Source organism: Glycine soja, chromosome 7, assembly GCF_004193775.1.
Source record: "Glycine soja cultivar W05 chromosome 7, ASM419377v2, whole genome shotgun sequence".
NCBI classification, from domain to species: domain Eukaryota; kingdom Viridiplantae; phylum Streptophyta; class Magnoliopsida; order Fabales; family Fabaceae; genus Glycine; species Glycine soja.
This window is the reverse complement of record NC_041008.1, coordinates 3,821,709-3,835,713: the sequence shown is the minus strand read 5'-3', so window position 1 is coordinate 3,835,713 and position 14,005 is coordinate 3,821,709. Positions and strand designations below refer to the sequence as shown.

General features: G+C 33.7%; 2 protein-coding genes across 2 annotated transcripts; both read left to right on the top strand.

Annotated features, from left to right (window-relative positions):
* The first annotated feature begins 842 nt into the window (after positions 1–842).
* On the top strand, positions 843–3,932 carry LOC114418223 (pectinesterase 3-like). Its single transcript, XM_028383466.1, has 2 exons — positions 843–2,021; positions 3,049–3,932. Exons 1-2 carry the CDS (start codon positions 941–943, stop codon positions 3,729–3,731), a joined length of 1,764 nt encoding a protein of 587 aa, XP_028239267.1. The 5' UTR covers positions 843–940; the 3' UTR covers positions 3,732–3,932.
* Positions 3,933–7,536: 3,604 nt separating this feature from the next.
* Positions 7,537–13,547, top strand: LOC114418222 (alanine aminotransferase 2-like). Its single transcript, XM_028383465.1, has 15 exons — positions 7,537–7,924; positions 8,596–8,646; positions 8,904–8,954; positions 9,584–9,649; positions 9,733–9,794; positions 10,154–10,232; positions 10,316–10,420; positions 10,531–10,641; positions 10,869–11,006; positions 11,311–11,385; positions 11,605–11,725; positions 11,828–11,982; positions 12,507–12,581; positions 12,821–13,024; positions 13,189–13,547. The coding sequence occupies exons 1-15, from the start codon at positions 7,709–7,711 to the stop codon at positions 13,303–13,305; spliced, it is 1,626 nt and encodes a 541-aa protein (XP_028239266.1). The 5' UTR covers positions 7,537–7,708; the 3' UTR covers positions 13,306–13,547.
* Positions 13,548–14,005: the final 458 nt, after the last annotated feature.

The window sequence follows — 14,005 nt, the reverse complement described above, 5'->3', positions numbered from 1 at the left end:
CAACCCCACCACCACTTAAATAGTAAAGTAATTCTACGCATCAAAGTCAACATTAATTGTCCTCGACGTGTTTGGTTTTGTTGCTGGTTAAGATTTATGATAATGAAGCGCGTATCGTATCTCTGTGTAAAAGTTTTTAAAGGAAGGTTTGATACTTATGCAAATCAACCCACGAAACACCATGATGCTAACTTCTCGAATGATTGCTATGCACAAAAATGAATTTGTTCTTAGATGCTGAATTACTCTGAATCTTAACAAAGAAGCATTCCTCTTTTTTATCTAGGCAAAATTGTATTTTTATTTCCAGTTTAACTCTAAGTTCAGATTTAGTCCCCTAATAATTTAATTTACAAATTGGGTCCTCTAAAATCATATAATGTTAATCATCTAAGCTACAATTAGATGTTGTCACGCATCATGTTCTGATTTAATGAAAACAACAATACATTTCATCTTTCAAGTAGTTGACATCCAATCAAAACATACGTGACAGTCATCATCTAATAAGAATATGACACTCAACATTATTTGGTAATGGTTAACATCATCGTCCAATTGTGGTCTGATGGATCAACATTGCACGGGGATCAAAAATGTAATTTTGAGTTTATCCTAAATAATTTTTTTTTAAAAATAATTATTACCATGATTTTGTGTAGCATGTACCATGATTTTATTGAAGTAAAAACAGTAACATTCCACGTAACTCTAAAGTGTTACACGTTGAATGATAGTACTAGGTAATAGGTTTTCGCTTTTTTTATTATTTAATTAATTAATGTACAAAAAGAACATTATAAAATGCGTTCAAAACTCGAAAGTACTTCCATATAAAACCAAGACCAAACCAAGCCTAGAAAAGAAAACACTTGCAAAGTTGGAAAGAGCCATTTAATTACTTTTTTCAGTACTGAGTGGACATTGGCACCAAACAAGCATGGATACAATCAAGTCCTTCAAGGGCTACGGCAAAGTAGACGAGTTGGAGCAGCAAGCCTATCAGAAGAAGACACGTAAGCGCCTCATAATCATCGCAGGCTCTTCCATCGTTCTATTTGCGGTGATCATCGCTGCGGTCGCAGGGGTTGTGATACACAAGCGCAACACCTCATCATCGCCCTCCTCTGACTCGCCCCCGCAAACTGAGTTAACCCCGGCCGCGTCACTCAAAGCGGTTTGCCACGTGACTCAGTACCCTAACTCGTGCTTCTCCGCAATCTCCTCGTTACCGGAATCCAACACCACTGATCCGGAGCTCCTCTTCAAGCTCTCTCTCCGCGTCGCCATTGACGAGCTCTCGAAGCTCTCGAGCTTTCCTTCGAAGCTCCGCGCCAATGCGGAACACGACGCGCGTCTCCAGAAGGCGATCGATGTCTGCGGGAACGTCTTCGGCGACGCGCTGGAACGGCTCAACGACTCGATCTCCGCGCTCGGAAGCGGCGCCGCTGAGGCCGGAAAGATTATCTCTCCGGCGAGTGTTGGCGACGTGGAGACGTGGATCAGCGCCGCGCTCACGGACCAGGACACGTGCCTCGACGCGCTCGCCGAGCTGAACTCCACCGCCTCGCGCGGCGCGCTGCGCGAGATCGAAACCGCGATGAGGAACTCCACGGAGTTCGCGAGCAACAGTTTGGCCATTGTCACGAAGATCCTAGGGTTGCTTTCGAAGTTCGATTCACCGATTCACCACCGGCGGCTGCTAGGGTTTCCGGAGTGGCTCGGCGCGGCGGAGCGGAGGCTGCTTCAGGTGAACAGCAGCGAAACGACGCCGGACGCTGTGGTGGCGAGTGACGGTAGCGGACAGTTCAGGACGATCGGTGAGGCGCTGAGATTGGTGAAGAAGAAGAGCGAGAAGAGGTTCGTGGTGCACGTGAAGGAAGGGCGTTACGTTGAGAACATCGATTTGGATAAGAATACGTGGAATGTGTTTATCTTCGGTGACGGCAAGGAGAAAACCGTCGTCGTTGGTAGCCGGAACTTCATGGACGGCACGCCGACTTTCGAAACCGCCACCTTCGGTAATCAGTTTACATATAATTTCTTTTTTTATTATTTATTTATTTATTTATTGCATTTTTTTTATCAATTCTATTTTTCTAATAGTATCTGAAAACTGCTGGATAATCAGGATAATTGTACTTTCTACTTTAAGTTTAATTATTATTGGTTTAATGTTTTTGGCATGAATTAATTCTGAATGCATGATGAGATTAATGGGAAATGAAAATTCAGGGATATGTTGAAAATTCAGGGATATGTTGAAAATTCATGTATCTGATTGTATTTTAAAAATGTGTTCATATGAAGATTGGACTTTTTAAAATTTATGATAATTTTTCTTATAAAGAAAATATATATGATTTTGTTAATATATACTTCCTGATTTTGTTAGCAAACTATAACAAAAGAATATTTTAAAATAATACACTCATACTTTAAAAAAAAAAAAGATATACACCGGTTTCTCCACTAGTTTGATGGAAGGGACGAATTTGTTTGGATTGGTTGTTATGCTGCTATGGAAAAAAAAAAACTGGTTTGATGGAAAAGGATGTAGCATGTGGCATGTGGCATGTGCTTTAGCCATTAGTGCTTCTGGCGAGCCACATGGTTCCAATGACATCATGTGAAAGGTGATCCACTCTCGCAAAATTGGCTGCCTGTTCCCTCTTTCATTATTATGACCCACCAACACCAAGCATCATGCTGTGTTGTGCATCATTCCATGTGAATGTCTGCTTCACTTTCACATATGTAATATCCTCGCTATCCATACATTCTGTCTTGAGTTAGACTTTAGGTGCTGCTGACCTGTTTTTATGCTTGAAAATATTAATGTTGATGCAAACTTTGACAATTTTCACTAATGTTAACTTAGTGATCATTCAATTTGCAAAATCCCCCACATGGCATTAAACCCACATTTGCTGACTCTGTCATATGAACCTGATACGATGGTTCAGTGTAAGATCTTCAACATGTTTGAATGCATTGATACTACTACCAAGTACTAAATGCTAACTGGAAGCATGTTAATTTTTGCAGCTGTGAAAGGCAAGGGATTCATTGCCAAAGACATAGGATTCGTGAACAATGCAGGTGCATCTAAGCACCAGGCTGTGGCATTGAGATCTGGCTCGGATCGTTCTGTGTTCTTTAGATGCTCATTTGATGGCTTCCAAGATACCCTCTATGCCCATTCCAACCGCCAGTTCTACCGTGACTGTGACATTACAGGCACCATAGACTTCATATTCGGCAATGCAGCTGCTGTGTTCCAAAACTGCAAAATAATGCCTAGACAGCCTCTACCAAACCAGTTCAACACCATCACAGCTCAGGGCAAGAAGGACCCCAACCAGAACACCGGAATCATAATCCAGAAATCAAAATTCATTCCCCTTGGAAACAATCTCACAGCTCCCACATACCTTGGTAGGCCATGGAAAGATTTCTCCACCACTGTGATCATGCAATCTGATATTGGGTCATTCTTGAAGCCAGTGGGGTGGATTAGTTGGGTCTCCAATGTGGAACCTGTAAGTACAATCTTCTATGCTGAATACCAGAATACTGGGCCTGGAGCTGACGTGTCCCAGAGGGTCAAATGGGCTGGTTATAAGCCCACTCTCACGGACGTGGAGGCAGACAAGTTCACTGTGCAGTCCTTTATCCAAGGCCCTGAGTGGTTGCCAAATGCTGCTGTGGAGTTTGATTCCACCTTGTGATTTTAACACTATAGAAAGATATCAACTGCTAATCATATTTTACATGTCTTTAATCACACTCTTGTAACATGTATTACACTCTACACGCATTTTTTTGACCTACTTTTGAATGGTTTGTAAAATTCTTCTAGACAATGCGTTTTGGAAAGATGTCAAAATTTCAAATGAAAATCAAAATAAAAATTGAACATATGACTTCAAGGATAGCCTGTGTATGAGCAACTATATTGAGAGTTACATATATAATTTACTTTTAAAAAAATGTATTTTTAGTTTCTCTTAAAAATTATTAATCATTTTATTTTTTAAAGTCAGCAGATAATCATTTTATATATTTTTATTTAAAAACTAAATTCATTCATATAAAAAAAATATAAAGATCTTACCCGTAGTTAACTGAAAATAGATAAAACATAAAAACTGAAAACACATTTTTCTATTTATTTATTTTTACCCAAGCAATCGTTTCATGAATAATCTCGGATAATGTTGATAGAACGGTTCCAATCTGATACACAACAACAAAAGTAAGATGACATCATCAATATATTCCTTCTTTGATTGCAGCTTGGAAGATGAAAATTATCAAACTAGGAAGATGAAAATGCAACATTATATTTTCGGGTTAGTCTTCTTCTATCCAGATACTAAACATTTCTAGTAGAGAGAGAAAGACACAAGCTGTGAGAGATTAGGAATTTGAATCTCCCGAAAATAAAAATTAATAATTAACAAAAATGATTTCCACACAACAAATGGCCATGGACTCGCTGTTGTGAGACATATAGATGACAAAAAACCCACTTGTCAAAAATTGAACTCACCCCAAAAAATTCAAAATAATACTGATTATTAATGTTAATGGTACCCGATTTCAACTCTCCCCATAAAAATCAAAATAATACTACCACTAATTTTTAATGGTGTACCAAAATTACCTTTAAGAAAACAATTAATTGCTTTTATTTCAATGTCCATTTAAGTATTGTGTGATGATATCTACTATCTTGCTATCTATCAATGACTCTATGTAATAGACTTAAGCCAAAAATTAGTTTAGAAACCCTAGGCCATATATGGGACAACAAGTCCCTTTTGTCTCTTGCTCTCGATTGGATGCTATGTTCTATCTCATCAAAAAGTCCGAGATTAAATAAAAATCAATGTCAAAGATAATTTATAATTTCTCTCCTCTCTTAATCACAAAAATACATTTTGTAAGGAGAAATTGTGAAGATCCACAAGAATTAAAGTGACAATAATTCAAATGTGGTGAAATACAATGTAGCTTACTTAACTGGAATAAGATTAAATAAATTAAATTATTCCAATAAAGATGCTGTAGGGAAGTCAGATGAATTATACTATTTCACAGTGCCACACGGGTGGAAAACTGTTAATATATCATATTATTTGACAAATGTAAATTATAGAACCAGCGGCACCATTTGCTGGTATCCATTCAGCTCATTGACACACAAAAAACAGTAGAAGTTAACTCTGTCAAAAGCAGCCACTGTACCAAAAGAACAAATTCAAAATCCAAAATAAAAACAATGTACACTTTTGCCTTTTCATATACCTGAGAAGAAAAGTTTAGTGAAATATATTTTTTAAAAACATTCTTATCTCACACAGTAAAGTTTAAAATTTATATAAAAAGAGAAAAAAATTAAACTTAAATTAAATAAAAAAATATATTTTTTTATACTTTTTCCTTTAGTCAAACAAAAAAAATACCATTATTCATATTTATTTCTGTTTTCTTTCCTTCCTTATAAATATGTCATTAAAAAATAAAACTTAATTTTATACTTGATTACTTTTTTTAATCTCTTTAATATCATTATTTCACAATTTTGATCTCATAATTATTTTTGAAAAATTAATCTTTCATTATTTTAATTTTACCATTTTTATCTATTCCTTAAGTTAATATTTAATATTTAATGAAAATAATAATATGTGACTCTAATATAGTATCATATCAATACATTTGTGTAATTCTACTACACTGTTATTGAATATTATTAAATTTTAAGTAAGTAGAATCGTAGTTCTACTGTGTATTTAGATTTACATACCAATATAATTGTGATTTTGTATTTTTGTTACATATTATTTTTTATAATTATTTATTAATATATAATTTATCATTTAAATAATAACTGATTTAATTATGATACAAATTATAATAATAATGACACATGTTATATAGTAATATAATTAATTGTGATTTCATGATTTGGTTTGTGTATCTAAGTTTATATATAAATATAGACTATGTTTGATAAGACAGTTTAGTTGATTTTTTTTTTATTAATTAAAAAATTTGTTTAATTATTTAATAAATAATAACTTTTTATAAATTTATTAGTAATTTATAATGTTTTTTGAAATACTACTTGAAATAATATTTTTTAAAAGACTAGCTTTTATCTTCTATTTTTTTATATTTTCTTCTTTTTTATCCTTAATAAATTTATTCAAATTATTTATTATTTTTTTATAAATAAATCATAATTTTATTATTTATTTATCATTTTACATTTTTGAACTATTTCAAGAATTAGTTTTACTAAAAAATTACAATTTAATAAATTAACTTTTAATTATAAGCTAATTTTGATGAAGATAATCATAATCGTAATTCTGTTATATATATATTTTTAATTATTTGATTATGATACAAATAATAACACATGATACCTTCTTTCATAATAATAGAATTAATTATGATATAAATTATATTTCTAATTAAAATTGGATTTATTGATGACAAGTTATCGTTTTTAATTGTAATCGATTTAAGTATGATGCAAATTAGTATCATAATTGATTTTTTTTTAAAAAACTTACATTTGTGATTAATTCAATTTTAATTAAAAATATAATTTATATGATAGCGATTAGTATTAAAAAGGTTAAATTGTATTTTAATTAATTTAGTTTATTTTTAAAAAGAATAATTTATATCATCACTAATTTGATTAGTCTGAAAAAGGTAACTTATATCTACATTACACTGCAACATTTTTTTAGTAAATCTTTAACAAAACTATAAAGAAAACATGACGAATACTTCTAGTATAAATTATAGGTATTCTACGAAAGTTAATTTGGTTAAAGTTGAATAAAATTATTATACAGTAAAAAAAATTATTATGAATAATAATTATATATTAAGAGTTGAATTTAAAATCATTAGTTAACTTAGAATAATATTGTATTATGGACTAAATAATAAACATATTAATAAGTATACTAATGACATGTGTTAACAAACTAACTTTTATATTGTGATAAACAAAATCGACATTTTTAAGACATGATATTAGAATAAAAAAATGACAAATGCTTATAAATGTCTTTTAATGTCTTAAAAGAAGTTGGTTAAGAAATTAAAAATAGGCTTATTTTTTTTTATTGGAGTGTACTCTATACGAGTTTCAATGCAATTTTAATATAATTTTCAGTGAAAAGTTTTAATTTATTCATTTATTAACAAGTAATGTTAGCATGATCAAGATAAATTTAAGTGTATGCAGTGTCTGAATCAATCAATAGGAGATTGGTTTAGTTTAATTAGTAGTTTTGAGGATATGTGATGATGTTAAACAGTGAAAGGTAACTTTACAGTAATTATCTACCTTAGTGATCAGAATAAGATTGGTTATGGTGAAAGATAATTGTGATTTAAACATTTTTTTAATAGAATAAAAATAAAGAAAAAGGGATGGTTGGTGTAATGAGTAAGAGTATATATATATCTTCTGATGCTGGTGCATTGAAGCATGAAGTTTTCTCATTCAGTGGGCGGCTCGTAATTTAGAGGTGTGGAAAGTTCTCCAAGCACACGACACATAGTATAAGTCATATATTGTTTCTTTCTAGATACACGCACGCGCCCTGTGTGTCTGTTTTCGACATCGCATCTCACACAATCATCAAATCTCTCTTTATATATAACCCTCACAATGCGGAAATATGCTGCAGACAGATTCAGGCACCTTTTCAACCGTTCACTCCTTCTTCTGCGTCACCGTCACCATCATAATCACCATCCCTTTCCTTATTCTTCTTCTGTTTCATCCCTCTCCCCATTTTCTCGCTCTCGTTTCTTGTCCTCTACTCCTTTCTCCATGGCTTCTGATTCCCCTTTCCCTGTCACCGCTCAAAACATCAACCCCAAGGTTTGTGTTGCCTTCAATTCTCTTTTTCAGACCCACCCGGATTGTTGTTTTTTGGTTTTTTACTTCTGGCCGTGCTAAAGTTGCAAGCTTTGAAGGCTTTTTTTTTTTTAATCTGGGCATGTGTGATGTTGAATTGATGTGTATGGTTTTGCTTTGGTTTCTTCTCTTTTAGTTTGTGCATGATGTGTAACGTGTTTATTTGTCAAAGGATCGACCTTTGATGAAATTATTTCTTTTTTTGGTCTGCAAGGATTGCTAATTTTTATTATTGTTGATCTGTGAGTCATGTTTGACTCTGATCTTTTTTCTATGCTGTTTTCTGTCTAGTGGTGTGAGTGTGTAACTGATGACCGAGTAATAGCTCATTTTTCTACTATTGTATGCTCAATTGAGTATCTTTTGCTTCTTAATTGTGTTCAACCCTGGAATTGGTGGAATAAAATAGTAGAAAAAGAGATATGTCTTATTATGATCATACTTCCAATTCAGGCTAATTTAACATAGTTGGATTGGTTTATGCTATTTAATGGATTTTTCTTATTAACAGTGCTTTATTTTATTTATAAAGTGTGATTGTTTGCCAGAATACCTTCCCACTAGTAGTTGGATATGATGTCACCAATTTTAATACTTTATTTGCTGATTTGAAACTAATGTTTTTTGTTGTCTAGGTTCTGAAATGTGAGTATGCTGTTAGAGGAGAGGTTGTCACACTTGCCCAGGTACCGTGATTTGGCTGTACATATTAGAATGTCATTCATCGAACCAAGTATTCTTGTCTTGGTTTATTCCAAGATAGACGTTTTATACTTTAACATTGACAAAATATGTTAATCTGTTAAACTAAGTTCACAGTGCTCTTCTGGCACTAAATTATCAGTATGGCTTTTACTGGAATATAACTTGAAATTGATCACTTAAGAATTTTCTATGGGCAATTGTTATAATACTCTCGGCTTACAATGGCTTCATGTTGCAGAATTTGCAAAAGGATTTACAGGCCAATCCAGGTTCTCACCCATTTGATGAGGTACTTTTCTTTTTCATCTTCATATCTTTTTGAGTGCAACTAGTTGGGATTTTAACTCTCAGGGTCAGGATTTTAACTAGAAATCTCCTAATATGTGCATGGTGTTCATGTAAGGGTTGAACTTGAACCCACTGTGTGGGTATTTAGTAGATTGCCTTGTACTTGTAATAGGTTGATTCCACAACTTGAACATGTGAAGATCCCGTCACACGGTGACAACTCCAACCCTTGTGCCAAGGGTCTTCTTCTATGATTCCTTGTTTATATCCTTAACTCTATGGATCAAATGCATTTATTTGATGCAATATAAATTGGTATAAGTGTAGTTGTATGAGCTAGCTATTATAGTATTAACATTTCAACTTAGCTTGACATGCTGCAATTCTGCATCTCCTTATTCACAAGACAGTTTGTAATTGGAATGGGTAATCTGCCTTCGGGGTTTGTTGGAAAATTTGATCAATGAAGTGAACCAATTCTGCTGGATAGATTTTAATTAGTTTTATAAAAAAAGATAAATATAACATGCACTTTTGCTCTTTTCCATTTTGACCACCCCTCCTCTTCATGAAGCTGTTATTCTGTTTTGTTTTGTTTTTTCCCCTCACTTTTCTATTATCTGAAAATAGATACTTTACTGCAACATTGGAAATCCTCAGTCTCTGGGCCAGCAGCCAATAACTTTTTTCCGAGAGGTTTGCCTTTTATAATTCTGTTCAGTGAATGCAGCAAATTTCAAATTAAGCAATGCATTTTCTGACTATCTTATCTCTGCCAGGTTCTTGCATTATGTGACCATCCAGCTATATTGGACAAAAGTGAAACACAGGGTTTGTTCAGGTACCAGGATAAAAAAATAAATAAATTAAGTTGCAGCATCTAGATAAATAGTCATAGTGAAATGGCAAACTGTCTTTAAGATTTTCTTGATGGAACAAATAATTAGACTATGAAAATGGTTTAGGAGCATTGTTTTCTATTTGATTAATAATGTATAATAGATTTCCCTCAACTTATGTGCATAGAATTAAGATGAGAATATTAAATGAAAGGATGCAAATTGAATTTGAATGTGTCAAAAAATGCAAATTGATATCTTTAATTCAGTTTTGCAATGCCGTAGTCTATCCCGTGGAACAAAATAAAAGTTGCTTCCGTTACTGATGATTTGATATAAATTGTCCTTTGGCATATTGCAGTACTGACGCAATACAGCGAGCATGGCAGATTGTGGATCAGATTCCTGGGAGAGCAACTGGTGCCTATAGCCATAGTCAGGTATTAATTGGGTTATCAAATTTTGGCTTATTTCATTGCTATTCACAGGCAGGGCCATGAAATTATTCTTATTTCCATGTCAGGGTGTCAAGGGCTTGCGTGATACAATAGCTGCTGGAATTGAAGAGCGTGATGGTTTTCCTGCCAATCCCGATGACATTTTCATGACTGATGGTGCAAGCCCTGCTGTATGTCTCTACTCTACCTTTGATATTTCCTATTTGGTTTTAAAGATGATGGTGTAGACTTTGTTTCATTTAAAATTTGAATTTAAAGGCCATCATTTCTATGTTTTCAGGTCCATAATATGATGCAATTACTCATTAGATCAGAAAATGACGGTATTCTGTGTCCCATTCCACAGTACCCTCTGTACTCAGCCTCAATTGCCCTCCATGGTGGCTGCCTGGTAATGTTTTCTCCATACAGTTGCATAATGCATAATTTAATTTGGTCACTATATAGATGCACCCTGTTTTGATGATTTTATAGGTTATGTGCCATCTTTGAAAGGACAAATAAGAGAAATGGTCTATGTATATGTGCATGATTGACATGAAACTTTGAATGCGAACTATCTTGTTATAATGTTTTGGTTGGATTATCAGCTTAACTTCAATATCTTTTTTTCTAAAGGTACCTTATTATCTAGATGAAGCAACAGGCTGGGGGTTGGAAATACCTGAACTCAAGAAGCAATTGGAGGCTGCCAAGTCTAAGGGCATCAATGTTAGGGCTTTAGTTGTTATAAATCCTGGCAATCCAACGGGGCAGGTGAGCGGCAAGGAATTATGTAGTTTTAGGGGATGTTTCAAAGAGCTTATGTGGAGCTTAATTGGGTTAATGAAAATGACTTATGACTCCTATATAAGCTCCTTTTAGTTTTTTTTTTCAATTCTTTTTAGTTTATTTCTGAGTTTTATGGTCAATTTTATGTATGTTATAATCTCATGTGATGAAAGCTTATTTAAGCGTTTGATTAAGCTGTACTCTTAATATAGGAGGATGCTTACTGCTTAGAATTCATGAAGCTTTGTTGATTAAATTTGATAACTTGAATTTTCTGTCATGCCTCCAGGTTCTTGGTGAGGCAAATCAGCGAGATATAGTAGAGTTTTGCAAGCAAGAAGGTTTGGTTCTTTTAGCTGATGAGGTAAATGGACTATTCTTCAAAATCTTAGATATTCAATTAAATTGATTTTAAATATGTTGTAATTCATGCACCTTGGATATGACGACAATTATTAGATCCTATCCGAATTTTTTTATGATGTCAAAATATATATTGGAAACTACTGTTTTGTTGAAGCATATATGGGATGATTCTATTATAAGTGTAATATACTATTGATGGGTGGAATTTATTTTGAAGGTATATCAAGAAAATGTTTATGTTCCTGAGAAGAAATTTCACTCTTTCAAGAAGGTATCTCGGTCCATGGGATATGGTGAGAATGATATCACCTTAGTATCTTTTCAATCAGTCTCCAAAGGTAAGTTGGTACCAGAATTAATTAATTATAACAAGAGAGACTAGACTTTTATGCTAATTTATGATCCATATTGATGGAAGATGCCTTTTTCTTTGTCCTCAGGCTATCACGGGGAGTGTGGGAAACGAGGAGGTTATATGGAGGTGACTGGGTTTTCTGCAGAAGTGAGGGAACAAATATATAAAGTGGCATCTGTCAACCTTTGCTCTAATATCTCTGGTCAAATTCTTGCAAGCTTGGTCATGAGTCCACCCAAGGTTAACTCCTTGCATCTTTAAGTAAAATTTCCTTTTGGGTAATAAATTAATAATTCTTTTGTTTGAATAGTTAAAAGAGCGTTGAACATAATTCTTACCATGATTGGTTAGAGTGCCAACCTAGAATTAAAATATCAGCAGCACTCTTGCACTATAAAAGAGTGTACATGGTTAATTGGAAGGAATTATACTTGAAGCATTGCCTTTCAAGAACAGTAACTTTGTATTGGTCAATGACAACTATGCATTTACTCTAGAGTGATATGCGCCACTCCTGTTGGAGCTTTCTTTATTCCATGCCTTTGGCATTTTAAGCCAAAATACACCTAGAATCCCATCTGAAATAAGAAGGCATGTAATTAGGGTAACCCCCATTGGAATCTCTAATAATTAACAGTGTTATTAAATTATTTTAAACAGAATTCCTTGTTCACAATAAGGAAATGTGGTTTGGTATAAAATTTCACCATTTCTGTCATTCCATTACTAGTTTGATATTCAATGTATTCAATGGATGTCTGCAGGTTGGAGATGAGTCCTATGACTCATTCATGGCTGAGAAGGAGAATATTTTGGCGTCCCTTGCCAGGCGTGCAAAGGTTAGTTTACCTAGGAAATAATTTGAGATGGTAAAAGCACCCAACATTTTAACTTTGATTCAAGAGTAATATTTTAGAATTTCTAAGGTGCATTTCCTCTTTGCCCCAATGGAAGTTTCGATTTCCACTTCACCAGAGTTCGTTTTGAAGAGATTCTCTTACACTATGAACTGACCACCATGGCCCCTAAAATATTTACCAATTTTTTTTTGCTTTCTTTTGTGATTTATTCTGAACAGACACTAGAAGATGCATTCAACAAATTAGAGGGTGTAACATGCAACAAAGCAGAAGGGGCAATGTACCTGTTCCCCCAAATTCGCCTGTCCGAAAAGGCTATCAAAGCTGCAGAGGCTGCAAATGCAACACCTGATAACTTCTATTGCAAACGCTTGCTTAATGCCACAGGAGTAGTTGTTGTTCCTGGTTCTGGTTTTGGACAGGTTAGTTTATGTACTTATTCTTTTTGTAAAACACTTCTCTTTAATTTAGCATATGACATAAATTCATTTACTGATATAGACCAACAAAATTAATGATTTCATTTTCCATCCTTTTGATAATTTTAAACTGATTGTATTGTTAAATTGTTGTTGTGTCTTGCAAGGTTCCTGGCACATGGCATTTTAGGTGCACCATATTGCCTCCAGAAGAAAAGATTCCGGCCATCGTCACCCGCTTGACTGAGTTCCATGAAAAATTCATGGATGAGTTCCGTGACTAAGTCCTACTTGAATTTTATCCGTCAATTTAAGGGTACCCAATTGATATTTGATGAGGATGGATTTTGTAGTTAGAGAAAATAGTCTCTTTTGTTTTCAGGAATAAATTTGTCAACTCCTTATAGTTGCATTTTGAATATGCAAGACTTGAAAGGATATTTGATTTTCTCCATTCTTATACTTGTATTAGGTCCTATATAAATCTCTTTTTAATCGAATAAACTTCGTATTAGAATACCCATAACATACTTCTTTCAACACGTTATTTGTGTTTAAACTTCACGTCAGTTTTACTAAACAAAGAATAGGCTTGGGAGATATGAGGTTGAAAGAAGGGAAGTGCGAAAAGTCGTCAGTTTTACTGTTTTTTTTTTCCTATTACAAGAGAAAAGCAAAGAAAGAGAAAAAGTACTACTTCTGTTTTTTTTCCTCAAATTTAAATTTATTTGTTCGGTCTCTTAATTTTAAAAAAATATCATGTGAATACTTTTTGACTGTTTTTTGAGCGAAAGGATTAAAAAAATGTTTTTCAAAATTGAAAAAAAAAAAACAAAACCAACAGTATTCTAACTTTGAGGGACAAAAAAATATATTAAAAAGATTAAATTTAAAGGGTTGGAATATGTGACCCCTGTGCCCCATTAGAGACAGGATCTAGTTTACTATACGCAGCAAATCACTCTGTTCACGTAACCTCATGAT